The sequence below is a fragment of the Falco punctatus genome (genome assembly GCF_963210335.1).
Source record: "Falco punctatus genome assembly, chromosome: 7".
In the NCBI taxonomy this organism is placed as follows: domain Eukaryota; kingdom Metazoa; phylum Chordata; class Aves; order Falconiformes; family Falconidae; genus Falco; species Falco punctatus.
This window is the reverse complement of record NC_137587.1, coordinates 32,030,276-32,049,916: the sequence shown is the minus strand read 5'-3', so window position 1 is coordinate 32,049,916 and position 19,641 is coordinate 32,030,276. Positions and strand designations below refer to the sequence as shown.

The following is a 19,641-nucleotide window of genomic DNA, read 5'->3' as shown; positions in this document are numbered from 1 at the left end:
AAAGAAAGGTCTATCCTAGTTCTGGTGCTATTTGGTATTTTCATTGGGTTTTTGAGATGTTGGATTAGAGACTTGGCTTATTAAATATTCTGATAGCATCAACCTAGGAAGAGGACTGTTTACTCTTCACAAGATAGAGTTTAAAATTAACTTCAGAAACTGGATACATGGTCTTAAAACTTTAGACTATTATTCCATTAGGACAAAGGTAAGGTACCATGCTTCGCCACATCCATATCACCAGCACAAGACCAGGAAAGAGAGAGACTAGCTGTCATACTTATGTAAAAAACCAAACCAAACCAAACAAAAACCCCAAAAAAACCAAAACGAAAAAACCAAAAATGCCCTTGAACAAATACTGTCAAACTATTGGAAAAATAAAAAGGGGGGACAGATTTTCATACTGAAAAATGCAAAGAGCAATACAGCTGGGAAGACACATGAAGCAACCCTTTCACTTTGCTCACCTCTCCCAAGGTGTAACACTTCAAGAAAAATATGAACTTGCTAGACAGCATTCAGAAGTGAAGAGAAATGAGCCATAAAGTTATTCAGCCTAGAGAAAAGATGACTGGGAAGACACGATAAAACCAGTATGGACTGCCGTATCTCTGTAAATAACAGTTTGACATGTGGAACAGCCCTTTCAAGTTATTTGTAGTGAGGCAATGGTCCCTTTGACAGTCTCTAACATGAAAAATTTAAAGATCCATAAGAAAGATCAAAGGGTTTAAGAGTCTAGGAAGAAATTTTCTACAATATAAATCCATGATTCTGTGTTGTCCCTCCCCAGGTAAGCTCTGTGTAGAGGGTATGTGGTGGGCAGAATTATCAAGGAAAGATCTGCTGCGCTTAGGTGAAAACCACAATTGTAGGTACAGATTTGGCCTCAGCTGCAGCTGGGAATCCACATGCCATTAGGTCTCCTTCCTCCCCCAAAGTTCCTTATGGGCTACCTCTGTGCGGTGCCTCAAAAAGGGTATCAAGCACAGAAGTGAACACACACAGTCAATATCATACTGTGTTTTCAAAGGTTTCTAGTTTCAAGAGTTTAGTCATCCAACTCATAAGCTCTAGAATATACAAGAAGGAGTCAAAACAAATCAGTCAAACCAATAAACACAAACTACCACATTTCCTCTCTGACCTTGTCTAAACAAACAACTCTGTCCCTCTCTAAACAAAAACCTCTGTCCCTGTCTAAACAAAAAAAAAAAGAAAAAATAAACAGATGGAGACCCAAAAAGGAAATTTACAAAACCCAATAGTTATGCAATAGATGATTTCAGAGTTTTACTTCCATCTTTCCTTCCCTAACAATCATTTCATTTGATACATTCAAATCTGGATATTTTTCAAGGGCTTCAAATTCTCCAGTCTTCCCTAATTTTTAAGATGTTTTTTAAAGGAACATTAAATCATACCATATAAACCATTACACAGTTTCCCTAAATGGAATGATAAAGAAACCAAGATAGATTCATCTGCTTTGAAGGATTTTTCGCAGAATGATTTCACTAAGGGGAGGACAGTTTGACTCCTATCATCTGAAAAACAAAAGACATTTTTAATGTTAGCCATTTATCAACATCTAAAATAAAGCACAGAGAGTAGACTTCCATAACAAGTTATGAAAATATCATTTAACATGCTTAGGACTATTTTTGGCAGGTACTTACTGGAGGTAGAAAACAGAAAGTATGGAGAATGACAAAAATACTACCATAACTCAGGTCCTAAATTTCAGTACCTTACCTGTTTTGTTTGTTGTTTGTTTTTAACGAAAAGGCATTCCCCCACTAAAGGTTGAGACAGAATCAATGAACAGTCACTAACTTCTCCATTCATCGAGGATACAGGGAGAGAAAGAATACTGCAAAACTCCTATAATAAGATTTCCTACAATAGTAGGAAATACAGGGAGATCAAGACCAAACATGACCATGACAGGAAAGGAAATATCTGGATACACTGGAAGTGAATTTTTCCAACCTACTGAGAAGAGGAGATTGAAAATCTTTTAGTAAACAATAAATTCACAGAGAAACAAAATAATTAAGGAGAGAGGAAAGAAATTAAATCATTCAGAGATTAAAGTCAAATCCAAGCACTCTGCCTCCTTATAAAATAAAGGAGTAAATTGTCAAAGAAATTTATGTGCTTTGGCTTGTTGTAAATAAAGTCATCATATTTTAAAATGTTCAAGTTTTAAAGGGATTAGGATTTTTTAATTGTAGATCAAGACCAAAACTCAGGAGATAATTATGGCCGAATAAAATACTTAGGTCGACGTGAAGAAATGTCTTGATGCTGTGAGAAAGACACCCTAGGATATAATTTTGGGTCATCTACCTTCAAAATGTTCATTTTGTAGTTCAGCCATGAAACTAAAAACCACACAAAACCAATTTCTAGAAACACATTCTTTACAAATCTGCAAACAATCCCTGATTGCTTTCTCTAAGTTTTTTCAACAGCTAAAAGCAGTAGGTACAGCGATTGAGGGAGGGAGGAGTGAAGACTGGGAGGTGCAAAGAGAAGCACAAACTTGTTAGCATAAATACAAAAGCTCAATAATTTGAAAATTAACTTACTATCATACTTTACTGATATAAGCACTAACTGCTAAAAACTCCATTTATGGTATTCTCCCCAAAATTATCTTATTTCTTTATGTACTCTTCCATATGGCTTATATGCAATCATGTATTTTAGTAATTCATCACCAAGTTCCTGCACAGTAAATATTTGCTCCTCACTTATGTATCAGGAAGGAGTAGCAGAGTCAGTAAGACAGGAGTAGGAGTGAGAAACATGGTGCAAAATACAGAGTTGCTAATGAAGATAAACAACTGAGAGTTTGGAAAAAGACAGTATAAAGAGCAAAGTGGCAAATAATGAGCAGTGAGAGCAGCGATCAACAATATAAAATATTTTTTTGAAACAGACTATAGCAATGATCCATCATGTACTTTGCTGTTTTGTACATTTCCAGTTGTAAAAAACCCACAAATAATCAACACCAGAGAACCAACCGATACAGAGCCAGAAAACCTGATTGTTATTGTCTTCTACATCCCTCTGAAAAAAATCTAGATGGAGCAGTTGATTGGAGGACAAGGCACAGCAGTCACCCAGAATGTTCCCCTGTGCTGGAGCAGTCCTAAAGTTTGCCCCGGTCAATGCTGAGCTGAACCGGCAACAAGAACCCAAGAGCCATGACTGTAAGTAATCCACCATTATTATGCCGAAAGAACTGGATAAAGAACAGAGAATTTCTCCTTCCTTATATGAAGACACAGACACTCACCCCTACACCTGGAGAAGCATGAAATACGCATGTTCGTTAGAGGAAAGATAAAGCATGCTGAGAAAGATACAAGGATTTACATTTTCTGTTTTACAGAAAAGCTTTATTAAATACACATACTTTCTCGTTGCAAAGAAGAAAGCTTTCAGTGTCATATATCTGCAAGTTTAAAGGAATTTAAATAGAAGTTGATGATGCTTAGTACCTCTAAAACCAATCAATTGTGCGCTTATGGGACTTGGAGGAATATTTTTTGTTCCAAAATTTGCAAGTGTATTTGACATATAACACTGGACGTTAAAACCTGCAAGATTTACTGATACACACACAAATATCATATCATTGCCCCAGTCTGGGTGCTTCAGCTCAGAAGTCAGGTTGCAGCCTTTAGTCAGGACTGGCTTTACTTCAGTTAAGAAGCAAAACCTAGGTAAAAGCAAAAAAAATACCAGCAATTGCATCTGTTGAGCTAACATTCATATTTTGTGTATTGACAGCATTAAGTGAATACTAACAACCCAATATTCCCGTCATTTATACAGTACTTTTACTCATTCCATTTAACCTTATTACATTAGAAACTTGGAGTAAGATAACTGATTTTAGGGACAACTGGTTCACCTTCCTTAAAAGTGCTATAAAGCACTGCAAGTCATGAAATATATAAAGGATAAAACAATAAACAAAATAAAAACAGAAATGTCTGAAGAACGCAAACAGAACAAAAAGCATTTAAATACATTTATAAGATCCATTAAAGCATTAAGAACTGGGCTAGTAAGCCTAAATTAAATGCTTACCTGCATCAAACATATCAAGCAGATTCACTAACGTCTCAAAAGCTGCAAGGCGTACACTGCTGCCCTCATCTCTTGCCAGTTCTACTAATTCAGGAAGCACCACAGTTTTTGTTAGTTCTGTCCTGCAAAGCGAGTCAAGCAGTCAAGAGAAAATATGTAATGAAAAAAGTATTGCTCCAGCAAAACAGAATTATTCCTTGAAACATTCATTTAGATATTCTTCGGGTGGCTAAGAATGAAAAATCGACAAAGTTGTAAGAAAATGAAAATAAAATAAAAACTTCCAGGCAATCAGAGGACTTTATTTTTTGTCAGCCAAAGAAACATGCAAGTTTAAAATGTGAAACTTTATCCCCAAAAAGGCATTGAAATGAGCTTGAAATAAACCAGAGACAATGCAGTCTGAAAAAACACAAAGGAGTCAGCTACTTCCCTGTGTCACTAAGAAAACTCTTCTGATCAAACATGTAGAAACTGCTCAATGCAATGCTCCACAGCCAAAATGATTAAACGTGAGTCATGCTGAAGTGTCTGGAGATCTTACACTCCAAAGATGTTCCTTATTTACAGAGGGAAAGCAACTACTGCTCAGAGAAAACACGGTTTCCTAATTAGTCCAAACACTAGCTTTTAGGCTTGTTTTAAAGTAGTAAGGAACAGGTTCTGCTTCTCTTTTTGCCTTGGTAATTACTAGCAGTGTCTGCGTGTGTGATGGTCCTCACCACTCAAACATCGGCAGCCGATCACTATTTATTAGGGACTGACTTTGAAATTGGAGTTTAATCAGAGAGGTGAATAAGGAAGAGTTAAATACTCTTGGACACAAACATTTGCGCAGTAAGGTGACTGGCACAAGTCAGATGAAAAGAAATTCACTTCTTGGAGCAAAAGTACAGCTTCTGTAGAAGAAACCAGTCAGCATAATTTCCCATGCCCCAGTGTATAACTGATTCCTGATTGCTTTAAGGGATTAGAAGGAGCTTTCCTGCAGCCCTACTATCAACAAGAACAGGGAAGACATACTCGGTACTTCTTTTTTTCTTTTGTTTTTTTTCTGTTACGCTCATTTTATATTTATAGTAGGCAAGTTTCTAGTGTTTGAATTTGCCTCCATTTGAGCTAAGAAGCCCATTTTGCCCTGTTCTCATGTACTGCCTCCCTGTCACTTCCTGAAAGCTTTTGTGAGCACCACATTTCAAGGATGGGACCTCAAAAGTTTGTAATAACCAGAGATCCAGCCCTCAGTGTTTATACTGCCCAAAACATAAAACTGCAGCGAAAGACTGATAAAATTACACTATGTGAGCATTAAATAAGATGACGAATTCACACCTATGTTTGACACTGAGCAACTGTGCACGAAGAGTTTAAATTCTGTCATTTCAATCACAGTTTTAATACAGGCCTGATCACAACCTCCAGGAAGGATGACAGATTTTTACTGAAAATGCCCCAAAATACTTCTTCCAATCAGGCTAAACAACTAGCAGCTGTCCCTTTTGTAAGTCAATTACGAACAATAACACTTTCAAATGTTTATAATCAGCTAAGTGATTTGCAGCTTACAGAGTTTATTATTATTACCAACAGATTAAGATGTAGCTTAACAAAAAGATGATTAATCATTTATATAAAGTTATTTGAAAATGTCATGATATCATTTAGTGGTAACACCACTAAATAGTAAAAATAAGCATTGGGACTGTTGTCACATTATGCTTTCAGCATTTACCTAATAATGTGCTTCTTTCTGTTTATTTAATTGTCTTTATTTTCCTACTGCCTACTCATCCTCAATACAGTTCACACACCAAAAATACCGATAGTTCACCATTTGTTACGAGATTAAAGCATCTAAATCATTGGGAAGGGACTAGACAAAAACCTGTGAAAGTAGTGTATATGGATACATAAATGCTAAAAATCAACACTGGGGAGGAAAGAAAGAAAAATATATACAATGGACCACTAAGTGATAACTACATATTTAGCTCTATTAAACCAGTACTCTAAGGCTGGCTAAATCATCAGCAGTGCTATCATTTGCCACTGTGTAACACCTATCTTCTTTCAAGACTTGCAGCTCCCACCTATAATAAAGTCAATTTTGTTAACAAACAAAACTGCTGAAAGCAGATTCACACGATTCACAGTGCTCCTAAAAGCTACCACTAAACCCACTTTTTGATTCTCAACAGACTGAGCCACAGAGCAAGACAATCTAGGCAGCTGTACATTTTTAAAACATAAAAAATGTTTCCAGTTATATCTGAAAGAAGTATTCTTTAACTATATGTATATCCTAGATAATTTATTTTACTCAGAATAACCTACTTACATTATTTTAAAAAATACTTTTCTGTATTCTGTGTCACAAATCATTTTCGAAGCCAAATTAATATGATTGCTTCTCAGCTCTTGACTATAGCAGAGGTTAATTGAGAAGGTTAGAGGAATCCATGGAAATGCACACAGTATCTCAAATAACACACCAAAAAAAAAATATCTCATGGAATTGATCAATAACCAGTGAGGAGAGAGGAAGGAAGGTGATTGAGACAGACAAGAACGCAAGGCCTATGAAGGGTCAGGGGAGCAAAGGATAGGACTACATTCTGAAATCAATCAGGAAGCAAAAAAAAATAAAAATAAAAAAAACACAGATGCTTTGGAAATGCATTTTTGTGGATTTCCATTTTGGTGGCATCAAAAAACTTCAAAATAGTATGACAGTTAGAACTGTCCCTCCCTTCAAAACTCAGTATATATGAAAAAAAAACCCAAACCACCCTGGTCACTCTCTGAAGACAAACAGAATCCCCTCTTTCACTCATCTTTAATCTCCATGAAATAGAATCCAGTTTCAAGATACATAAAGATATATATGAGATACACGCATACAGTAAAAATAAACACAAGCTCAGATTATTCAGTAATTCAGTTTGGCAAAACATGTCTTAAATTTTCAGTTTTACAAATATCAACAATACTGACAACTACTCCTTTTCTTTTCTGTAATCACAAGTTCTTTTAAATCCAAAGCCATTCAAGATGGAAAATGTGAAAATTATTTACTGTGTTAATTATGTTTTGTTATCAAAGACAGTAAGTATAAAGACAAATAAATTATTTAGTGAGATAAATAATATTGTGTTTTCACATTATTCACATTCTCTGAACTTTTGCAGGACAAGTACCTTGCAGAAGAGCTGCCTAAAGCACATATATATAAAATTATTTTGTACACAATAAAGACAAGTTTATCTAGGCATCTATAAACTACTATCCTACATGACCTTACCAAAACAAAGTTAAATTAAGCACATGGCAGTAATGCTTAGTTCTTGTTGTGAATATTCATTCCCTATAATAGAGTAAGCTAAAACACTGCCTGAACATACACTTTCCCAGTATTCCATGGCTGAGAGGTAAATTGCATTGTTTCAGGAATTTTTGGTGTTTTGTTTTTGTTTGTTTTTTAAATAACTCAGAATCTGAGCCACAACATAATTCTCCATTTAAAAAATCAAAAAAACAAACACCACACACACACACACACAAACTCATTCCACAGCCACACTGAAGTGCGGATTTACCATAGCTTTCAAATTACATCTCAGTTTCAGCCTCATCCTTGAATTTGCTCATAAATTCAGAATTTTAAAGGCCAGAGCGGCTCTTAAGATCTAATCTATCCCATCTGCATAAACCAGGGCAGGGAACCTCACTTGATAATTTCTTCAGGTCTCTAAGAGCTGTTACTGCTTTTGTTTTCTCTTCCTGACACAGTAACAGGTGAACAGACCTAAAATTTTAAAATATTATTTCACTCAGAGACCAATCCTGTATGGGCAGTTAACATGTTCTTTTTAGCAAAATAGAAGTTCCAGTTTTTTTCTACTCCTATTGTGTGCAATCTTGAAGGTCTTCAAGCTTAGAGTAAAAGTTGATACTGAACTGAAATTTGCTTACAAAACACTTTTAGCATCTTTTTGCAAAAAACTGCGAAGTAATTGATTAGAAACTGCTCAAACTTGCCATAATCCTCTTCCACTTTTTAAATAAGCCTAATAACATCAATGGATAATTGAAATGATTTCAAGATGCTATAAATGAACTCATTATTTACAAAAAAATGTATGGTTCAGCAGTTTTACTATCAGAGAGGAACAAAAATCTGAAAAAGGAAAAAGAGCCAGATGCCAACAGCCAATTCCTAAGAACATATCTGTACGCTCCAGATTCATCATTGAGTACACATGAATTAAGCTAGAGATCTTAAAAGTAGCTTTTAGGTTACCATTAAATATTTTAGAGAAAGATTTTGTGTTGAGAAGCCATTATGTAAATTGTACTCACCCTATTCCTTGAGCTATATGTTCTAGTTGCCGACACATGCAAATTCTCACTTCATACTCCACATCCTGGCACAGTGATTTTACCAATGGAAGAATCTCTCTTTTAATACTGAGAATGTGAATACTTTTATTAATATACAGAACAAGAATATATAAAATCCACTGTCATACTCAAAATTTACCTATATATTACTTATAATGGCATTTTTTTAAAACTAATTTATCATACATGGCAAATTTTCTGAAAATGTGCACTTATAAAAGAATACTGTACATCGGACAAATATGTGCCATAAAGAAGCAGAAAAAGGATTATTTACAGTCATTATAATTTGCTCATATTTCATCTTTTTTTTTAGTTACAAAAATAGAAGGTAGGCTTAGAGATGCTGTCCTCATTTAATAACAATCTTCAGTAGAATTTTTGAACAGGCACTGTAAGAATACAAAGAATTCTATAAATGGAATCCAAATCCCAATTAATTGTCTCTAATACCTCATCTTTGGTGTGTGTGTGGCACCAAAGAGACATTTAGGAAGCAGAAAATTAATTTAAAATTAAAACCTTTAGTACTGCAATGCTTTTATGCAAGCAGTTCCAAGCATTCACGTTAAATCAATGGCAGATAGAATTCAAAACAGTTATTTTGTATTTAAGTAAAAACACATACTACAAATTGGCAGAACCAGCCATTGTGTTTCCTTTCACTGCCCAAGATGCTGTCATGAGTGTTCATAAAATATCTCTATCCAAATCCTTATGTTGTTGCAAAACTCAAGAGAAATAATATGAAGCCACAGACAAGCAAATTTTCAAGCCAGCTTGCACAGCCTCCACTCATCCTAGTGAAAATTAATTTCCTTCTTACAGTAACATTTGGCCTCAAGTTACAGAAATTGTACAAAGTCTTGGGAGTCTGGCATTTTAGAATACTTTGAAATGGGGACTACTTCCAAGAAAGCCTTGTTTTTAACTAGCTATTGGAACAGAGGGTAGAAAAACTCATGTTCTATTCCAAGGTCAGGACTTTTTCAATACTCTATAAAATAACCTGGGAGTCCTGTGAAATACGGAAAAAAAAAAAAGGTTTTTAATTATAGTATAAATTTTATGAGGAAAAATGGTGCCTTTCTGAAGAAGAATGTGAAGATATGCTTATATATTGCCTGCTCCTAAGGGCAGACACGTCTCCTGAGCCTACACCAAGACCCCACTTGCAGGGGGCATGAAAGGGTGTCACGAATCTTAGCCTGCCACATTCTAAACCTGTGGATCCAGGTCTCTTTTCAGCCCTCTGAACTGCACGCAGAGCCCTCTACCACAGGAGCAGTATGTTTCAGAAAATTCTCACCCACTTCTTAACATGTAGCTTCGTGCAGAAATGGTGCTACTGTCTGTTCCCTGAAATGAGGGGTTTCCTATTTAGTAAGAAATCATATTAAATAACGTAGTGAAAGAGGGTATGGTTATTTGAACTTATTAATGACTAATACTACCATAATTTGTTTTAAGATTCCAATTTTTCACTTTATTTTCATAAGAATGTAACATCAAATAAATAAAAGCCACTGTGATTCTGCCAGAATTCTATAAATTTTGAAGATAAAGATTTGAAGGCTTCAGTAACATTCTCAGAAAATACTACTTTACCATGCTTATTGACTTTTGCATGCCTGACAAGTGCAGTCTACATAGCAAATAAAGATGTAGATGGCTTCCTTTTGGTTGCTTCTAGTTACTTTTTACAGAAGAAAAAACCATAATTTAAAGATCAAAATTTAATTTAAATGTAATGAAACTGCAAATGTCTTGTCATACGATCCTGCTTTTTATCTTTCTATCTTATGCTGAATTCTTGCATTCTGGGGCAGATCAAAATCATTATTGGAGCTGACTTCCTCAGCTAGACATGTTTTCTGTGCATTTGGTTGCCCCCAGAGTATTCTTTTTGTAATGTAAAAGTCACATGGACAATTGCCTGGATAGGAAACCCATGTTGTGAAATGGTCCTGCTATCATAAGAATGGATAAACTGTTCAAAGAATGCTCCATACCAACTGCTTTGGGCAGATGTTATTCAGATTTATTTTTATCATTGTTTCCCTTTTCTGCAACACTGTCCAAAACCCACAGACACTGAATCTAAGAGCTGGGATAATATCAGGCAACAACGGTGGCTCCTGATACATCTACATATAATCCGGGTTGACAAAAAAATGTATATACAAGTCAAATTCGGTTAGACAAAAAGTTAGGAACAAGAATTCTTTTCTTTATGGCAAGAAACTCTAAGGTGATGAAGTTGGAATTTGTCTCTAAATTGCAGAGAAATCCACAGTTTGGCTTATTTCCTGGTGAGAAAAATAATATGGAAGAATGGCATGAAAATGGTACCCATTAGAACCTGTGGAAGAACATACAAACTGAAGGTGTAAACAGATGAACATCATCAAGTCTGAATATGCTAGTTACATAATGAACACTTTTTTAAAATTAATTAATATCTAGATAAAGGGACCTGTAAAAAGAAAGCATTTAATTTTTGCAATAAAGTCTACTTTTCTTGTAGTAATTTTTGTCCACTAACAAAGAAATTCTGGCATATACTCTGGACTGAAAATACAGGTACAGTCTACTTACATATGAGCTTCAAATTTGTTAGCTAATTTTCCCATGATTTTACAACTAACTAAGCGGGACTGAAGCGTTTGAGAAAGCTGTGCTTTGGAAACAAGTGGATTCAGGATCTATATGAAAGAAAAAAAGAAAACAGAAAAAAAAAAAAAAAAAAAGAGATGTGAGCAGTAAATAATGTATTCCTCCTCTTAAAAAAAACAATCCAAAAAAGCATATCCCAAATGTCATCTACTCCTTTCATGGAATTGCTCAATACTAACAGTAATAGTGGCTGTGTAAATTAATACTCTGTTGGAAACCTGTCTTTAATATTCAGTGCTAATTATAGTATATTAAAACCATATCTTGGCCCAAATAACAGTTTATGATTCACATCACAGACCCAGTTTTACATCTGTCTACTTGCGTCTTAATTTTAGGACTAAGTTGTATATGAATATTTATAGCTGTTAGCTGCTAATTTTCACAAAAGTTGTTAAACATGTTCCTGAACAAGAAAAAGAAAAAGGAAGCCTCTCTAAGGTTCTTTTTCATAAGTTTTCCCAGGAAACACCACTTAACATAAAGCGCTGAGCCAATGATCCCTCCTGCTTACGCATACTGTGGGGATCTATAGGGAAGAGGTTTCATTTCTGTACAGATGCAGAAAACCTGCATCTTTATTGTAGCTCTGCTTTCATTTCTTGAATCACCACTATGGTGCCAGAAACAAAGGCCCGTAGAGCACCATATTTAGATCTATTAGTTTTGCCCAGAAATAATCACAGAAATCCAGGTGCCAGGCCAAAAGGAACATTACAGAGTTATCTCCTGTAGTCTGCCACAGTTCCTCACCCAATCTGTCTTGCAGAGCTCTATGAAAGGGTAATAAGGGTAAAGCTCAGGAAAGTATTCTAAAAGCATTTTTCTCCTCCTTTTACCAGCTGAAATTTTGAGGTGAGAGAATCTGAGAGCTGTAAGGTCAAACAGATCACTTAGACTAAAATTAGTATATAAGGTAAGTTTCTAACTACAATACTGGATAAATAAGCATATCATTAGTTATGTACAACACTGCATGTTACTTATTTGGTCTTTGAACTACGACAGCAAACACACCATGTCCAGTAATACTCCAGTTACTGAGCTAGACACAGTCTCTCCCATGAAGTGACCATTGCCAGAGACAGGACACTGAGTTAGGTTGACCTTAGGTCTGAAGCACACACCTTGCCTCACATCCTCAGCACCTACGATTGTTTTACGGTTTTTACTTACAAAAAAAATTAACAACTAGAATAGTCTCAGTTTTCTGATACAAGCATCTTTCAAGTAACATAAAAGGCCCCTTTTCAAATTCAGGTGTCTGTACAGCTGCTGAATCAACACTGCTTTATCAGTTGTGATCTTCCCAAAGCAAATTCTGGTGGAAACTTACAAATGTGTTCCTAGAGGCAAACCAGGAGAGAAAACCCATCTTGCTTAAACAGCATCTTTAAAATTACATTACAAATGGATTTTGGAGGTGACTAGAATAATTTATCTTTTTTTTTTTTTTTCCCAACCAAACTTTTCACCTTTTAGAAATTTATTTTTTAAACAGTGTTGGATTTTAATTACCCCCTATTTTAATAGGTACTTTTATACTACACAATCAATCATATATTTAAATCTCCATATTGTTATAAATTATAAAAACAATAAAATATGCCTGTTGCAAAGCTTTTAAACTTAATAATGAAATATGAATACTTAAAACTGAATAAATTAGCTGAGTAAAAAGGAGTGACTTTATGACTTAGTGACAGACTTCCTTCCTCTTTCTTGAGCTACACAGTGAAAAATTAAGTCTTTGCAGAGCATTTGGGGTTTTGTACATCAAGAACAACTGAAATACACAATGAAATGGATGTCTAGTATTTGATCCCACTTAGTAGAAATCAGAATTTTAGTCCGGTAGCAAAGAAAATGTAGTTTCTTCATGAAGACACAGAAAGAGATACTATACTGTAAACCAAAACAGGATACATAAAAACCTTTTACTGAGGATACTAAGTGTGGTGGAAGTGTTACAGTAAACAGTCTTTATCTGCCAAAGAACACCAAAATTTGTTAAGGTCACCTTCCTGTCTCACCTTTTAGCACATTCCTCTCTTACAGTATGTTCCACAAGCACTACTGTTTTCACAGGCATGGAACTGCCACAAATCTTACTGAAGTGAATGAAACTTGCAGGGAAAAACAATCTTACAACATATTATTAACTTGTTAGCGTATGTGGGAGAATATTATTACCTCATGTCTGATAGTCTCTTTTGGTAAAGCTTCTATTACAGCAAGAAGAGTTTCTAGCCATGCATTGCTGACACCTGTTAGAAAGAAATGGGTTGTATGTTGTTCTACAGATAACAAGTATAATAAAACACACATCAGTTTTACAAAATTAGTTCTCAATTTTTACACACACCTCTTCAAGGAGCTATATATCTAAAAGCCACTAGACTAACATTCAAGACTTCAGACTAAGAAGTAGGATAGGTGAGAAGCAAATTCTGTCCCTGATGCTTTTACCTTTTCTGATCCTGTACAAAAATAATAATGATCCTGTTTGTTTTGAAAAGATTATCTCCCTCATTTAGAAGCATGTTTTCTTATGCCCCCCAAAGCATATTCTTTTCTTATGCCCACTGAAACTTTCCAGTTTTACAAAAGGCCACTTTTTTTTCCTTGCATCCTAAAAATAGCCTCAAAGTAGTCAAGAAAAACTAATTATCAACCATCCTCCCTCCATTTTCTCAGCCAAAAAATTCCAGTACTTCAGTAGAAGCTCAGACTCGGTAACAACTTTGGGATTTAGTCCTTCAGACACAGTGGTTTTGTTAGCTTCAATCAGAATTACATTTAAATATTAGTCTGTAAGTGCTCAGCATACAAAAATCTTTTCATTCATGCAGGTCTAGGTACAAAGTCACACAACTGCACTCGCTGCTTTACACAGTATTATTGTACGGTCACTAAGGAGACAAAATATATAGCAGTAATCAGTCATCAATACAGTTTTAGAGCCCCGACCTGCATCTCTGTGTTCCAGGTTCTGGAGAATGATGTGTAGGAAGGAGTGGGAGTATGTATGAATGGACACAGACTCCTCTTGCAGAACAGTCAAAAATGAAACAGCAGCTGTTAACTGCATTTCCACTCCTGCAACATGCAGCACCTCCTGTATAATTACAAATTATATCAATTTAGTGCAGAAGTGCACTGAAAGAACATTCAAATTTTTACATTCACTTCTAAGGGTGGATATGAAACAACCTGGGTAAACTACGAAATTGGCTGTATAATTATTTTCTCTTAACTGCAATTACTTGGAGATATTCAAATCTCTTATATTATAGCATGAACCTTTTAAGAAAAATAAAGCTAATTATAATATTTTTTGTGACTTTCATTTTTATCAATGCACATGTCTGAATTGTTCTACTTTAAAAAATGAGAGGTAAAAAAAGACCAGCCAACAACTGCACTTCTGCTGTTTATGCGCATGAATTAAATTAAATATTTCATTCAGCCAGTGAGAGATACTAAAGTAGAAGAAGGCAATTCAAATTTTGTCCCTTGCCAACCGATGTGGAACACAAATGAAAATGTTTGTATATATATAAAAAGCCCCTTAAAAATAAAGCAAGATGTGCTAAAATATTTAAAGTAACTCAGCATTTACCAGTACTTAGCTTTAACCTATAAGAATGTAAGTAAGTAGACTATCTTTCAAAGCATCAGTTCAAAAGTTAAACAAAGATAACATGGGAATGAAATATTACTACATTTTTTGAATGAAAGAAAAAAGGCAATTTATACTTCAGATTTATGCACACACCAAAGACCTTGCAGGATGCAATCTATGACATAGCATTGTAAGTATGTACATCAGCTAGATGAACATCTCATTTGTTTACTTCTCTAAACGTCTCTCTCTATCTCACGAGAAAATAAAGTGCATTATTCTACCACTAAAGCATTACACTTATTTTATCCAAACCCAGTAAGAGTTTAAAGCACATACTTCCCATTTAACACTTTATATATGTGGTTTTCTTTTTTTAAGTGCTTGAGATGAACAGTTTTTTTCCGCAGATCACATATCAAAAATCAAGGATAAGCTATATTTAATTTTTTAAAAAATCAACCTAGACCAGATTAAGAAAATATCCATTGTGCACCTGAGTATTACATAGCAGAGGTATTTTGCTGAGAAAATACAGTTTGTAGAGAACATCTGAGAAATTATTTAGCAGACATTGCTTACTTCAAAGTAAAACAACAAGAAGTTTTCATTGCACAGATGTAAACCAGCTTGTGTGTGCAAATGTATAATCGTATTTTATCTGGTTTCAAAGAGAACCACTGCTTATCTCTCAACAGCTGCCTCAGTTTACAGCTGTATATATTTGTAAAAGCATTCTCCGTGCCCCTGCTCCCCAAATGAAGAAAAAAAAAAAAACCTAAAAAAAACCGACAAAAAACAAACCAGCATTGCACAGCTTACTAATCAAAGTGTGCTAAAACATTTGCATTCAATAGCCATGGAAACTGCTTTTGTTATCTCCACAGCCTGCCTCTGTCCTTGTTCCTCCATTGTTATTACAACAGCCACAGCCAAGAATAAGGACACCTACCAGTTTTGTAATTTCAATGTGCATATTATTCTGGATTTTGGCTTACACTTGCTCAAAAGAACATCTCCAAAATAATCAAAAGAACTATCTACCTACTGTAGATGTTAAGACACCACTGCAGACCAGAACATAATGGAGCTGAATTCAATTCTATGTACGTATTCACTTTGTATGCTATGCAAACAGGGTTACTTACCATCAAATAAAGTTTCCAAATAGTCTCCTCCACAGATCCACACAACTCTGGATAATCATGTGTGAGAACACATTCTCTGGATGTGCCTCCTCATGGACCTCGGGAGACATTGAAATGTAAATTTCTAGATTGCTTACACACCTGCCTGCATTGACGTTTGCACTCAGAAACTCATTGATGTTTCCACATACAAAAATATATGGATCCCCTCATTCCAGTTTCACTGAACTCAAGTTGAGGGACTTAAACTTATTTGAAGTAAATTTATTTAGGAAGTAATGTATTTTTCTATACATGGACCCTCCACAGATTCTTATTCTGGAGGAAAAAAGCTTCTCCTCTTTATCTCAGACAAGCGTATTTAATGGAATTTAAGTGTATTGGCATGTTCTTGAACTATCCTAATGTCTACAGATTAAACTCAGGCATCAAAACCTGCAAAATTTAGAAAGCCTGGCTTATTCCATTAATTGAAAAACAGAAAATTTACTTCTATTTTAATGCACTTTATGTCCTGCAGCGATAGAATTCTCTTGAAAGAATGCTGCAAGCAGAAACATAGTCAATTGTTTTAGGAACTGTGTTGACATGACAGAAATCTTGATGTAGGACTAGAAAGACACAGAAATAATGGAGATTACAGAAGCTCAAAGGTACAATAAGGATGGACCTTAAAATCAATGTTTGGTATAAGAGAGGATGAAAATTACCCCACCTCCTCTTAAACTATAAAATCAACTAGGGAAAAAGAAAAGCTTTCAAGGGGAGACTGATCAGAAAAATAAGTAACTGCGAAAATTAGTTTAGAACTTATCAGGCAGCACTAAATGAGGCTTGATGTATACACCTCAACAGGAATAGCCGTATTTTTCTGCAACCACAGCATTTGGAAAAATCTCTTTATTAGTCAATCAGATAGACACTTGCAACCTCCCTCCAGTACTTCTGGTGGCAGTGCCCAAGGATGGAAAACACGGAAAATACTACTAACATTGTTTGAAAAAAGCCACTTGGTGGCACAACAAGAAATGCCAATAAGAATGTCTAAGTGTTCCCTAAACCTGCATTTCAATGACTTCCAAGGTTCATGAGGAGTTGCATGCAGAAATCCAGAGTGGGGATCTCTATGCAAAAGAACCCATACAAGGATGTCACTTATTTTTAAATGTAGAATTTAAAATTATTTCATAATCTCATTCCTATGTTAACATCTAAATGATATACAACATATTTATTTTATTAGCATAACCAAAATACTGACACCCAATTTAATCATTACTTAGATCTGGCATATTTATTGATGCATTGTATTTTTGATTTCATTCAACTCAGTCCTAAACCCTTATGTTAAACACATAAAGGGTCTTTGATATAATTTTAATTTAATTAGGTTTTAAGGAACTATAAGCAATTTGCATATATCATTTTCTACATTTATTTATAAAAGTAACCAGACTTACCAATTTCTGGCAAGTGAAATAAAAATTTGTAATGTATCCAGCCAGAATATTCCTTTCATTTATTCGTTCCTGTATCTGTTTTATCCTCAGCTGTAACCAAAACAGTATTTACATTTGCTTTGCGTTTCCTGCAAGTATGCTAGGCTAGTTTCCCTATCCAGTTATATGGTGACAATACTTTTAAATAAATAGCACCCTGAAACTACTATACAACTTGTTTTTCATGTGCAAATTTGAATTCACAAATGATTTTTCCCAATCTACAGAAGTGAAACCAAGGCTAGCAATTTAAGTCAGCTTATTTCTCTGCAATGCCAGACTACATCTGCAAGACTCCAGTCGCAGTTGAGTTCAATTATGCCTTTATAGACTATAACAGTTTCCAGTTAATGGTCTGAACTATTCGTCCAATAAAAACAAGGATAAGAAAAAAACAGGTCAAGCGGTTAATGATGCCAGATACTCTTTTGCAGTTAAAAGTGCAGTGAACATGGGCAGAACAGAACTGTTCTTCTATTACAGATTAAATAAATATTAGATAACAGAGCACCATTGAAGAACCTGCTTCATAAGAGTATAGCCACAGAAAGAAATTTAACTCCTATACATTCCAGAAAGTTTCAATTTATAAAGCTTAAATCTGAAAAGAAGACTTAGATTTAGACTGACTTCATTATATTTCACTCTCTTACCTCTGCCTTGAGCCCATTAACTTAAGTTTCATTTAATTTATCATCTAGGAAAGCAATCAGTTTAGATTTAAATTCCATTGCAAGTTGAAAAATACACTACTTTTCTCAGTTATTTGCTCAAAGATTGAAGAGATTTATTATTGTCTGCTTCATGTCTAATATTTCTATCTTCAGTTCCTAACTCTTCCTTCTTCATATACATGTCCTATTTAATATTATGCAGGAAGATACTTTTACAAAGTAATTAAGTACTGCCTGATCTAAACACACTGAGCTCCAGCTCCCACCGTACAAATATTTTCCAGGCCCTAGGCCCTGATCACAATAGTCATCATCCTTTTAGATATTTTTCTCCATCCCTATATAAAAAAAACTAAGACTAGAATCAAAAACTGTATTCCCATATTAGACATCCTATTAAACACAGGCAAAGGCAAAAATTTCTCCATATCCTGACAAATAAGGGTAAAGAAAACCCCAGCATTTCTTATTATTCCTTCATTTGAGGAAGGACTCTGCTCTCAAAGCAGAAACACCAGAGACAAAAATGGAGTCATTATGTTAAACAGGAAATAAATAAAAAAACAACGAGAAAGCAACTTTTTTTTTAAGCCAGTAGGTTGGTTTAGGAAAGAATGCATTATAGATATCAGAATAACACGTGGCAGTAACTCCAGAAACTTGGTGTAAGTTAAAGGGTTTTCAATTACTTTGCAACTTCAAGTCATTCTTTTTTGCAAAGCATTTTTTATACACACACACACATATATATTTAAACAAAACCCCTATTGACCTGCAACTTATAACACAGACCATGATAACCAGAAGTACTTTAATGTTTTTTAAACAGTCTACACTAATCCTCGGTTCTGAAGACTGCTGTTTCTCGGCCATTTGCTGAATTCAAATACTCAGACAAAAGTTGGAACAGCTCATCTTAAGGAGTATCCTGGGATCACAAAAGTTTCAGGAGATGATATAAGGTTGAAAGGTGATGTCTGATATTCACAGAATCACAGAACGGTTGAGGCTGGAAGGGTCCTCTGGAGGTCAGTTTGCCCAATCCCCTTGCTCAAGCAGGGCCACCTAGAGCCAGAACATGTCCTGACAGCTTCTGAATACCTCCAAGGAGAGAGACACCAAACTCTCTGAGCAACCTGTGCCAGTTCTTGGTCACCCTCACAGTGAAAATGTGTTTCCTGATGTTCAGAGGGAACCTATGTTTCAGTTTGTGCCCACTGCTTGTTGCTCTGTCACTGGGTACCACTGAAAAGAGCCTGGCTCTGTCCTCTGAGCATCCTCCCTTCAGGTATTTATACACATTGGTAAGATCCTCTTCCAAGCATTCTCTTCCGCAGGTTGAACAGTCTCAGCCCTCTCAGCTTTTCCTCATAGAAGAGATGCTCCAGTTCTTTAAACCTCTTCACGGCCCTTCATTGCACTCTCTTCAGTATGTCCATGGCTCTCTTGTACCAGGGAACCCAGAACTGGACACAATGCTCCAGGTGTAGTAGAGTAGAAGATGG

The 19,641-nt window shown here is 35.3% G+C and overlaps 1 protein-coding gene across 5 annotated transcripts in view; it reads right to left on the bottom strand.

Moving 5' to 3' along the window:
• The window catches only part of PPP4R4 (protein phosphatase 4 regulatory subunit 4), a 72,490-nt gene that overhangs the window by 25,136 nt on the left and 27,713 nt on the right, over window positions 1–19,641 (bottom strand). For 4 of the 5 annotated variants that reach the window (XM_080396260.1, XM_080396261.1, XM_080396259.1 and 1 more), the window contains exons 4-9: window positions 14,161–14,308; window positions 13,384–13,457; window positions 11,113–11,219; window positions 8,473–8,580; window positions 4,114–4,235; window positions 1,428–1,550 (exon numbers count right to left, since the gene is read on the bottom strand). In XM_080396260.1, coding sequence (XP_080252386.1) covers window positions 1,428–1,550; window positions 4,114–4,235; window positions 8,473–8,580; window positions 11,113–11,219; window positions 13,384–13,457; window positions 14,161–14,308 — 682 coding nt within the window. Of the gene's footprint in view, window positions 1–1,427; window positions 1,551–4,113; window positions 4,236–8,472; window positions 8,581–11,112; window positions 11,220–13,383; window positions 13,458–14,160; window positions 14,309–15,963; window positions 16,045–19,641 lie in introns of those variants that run through there. The other variant, XM_080396263.1, reaches the window with a different exon arrangement.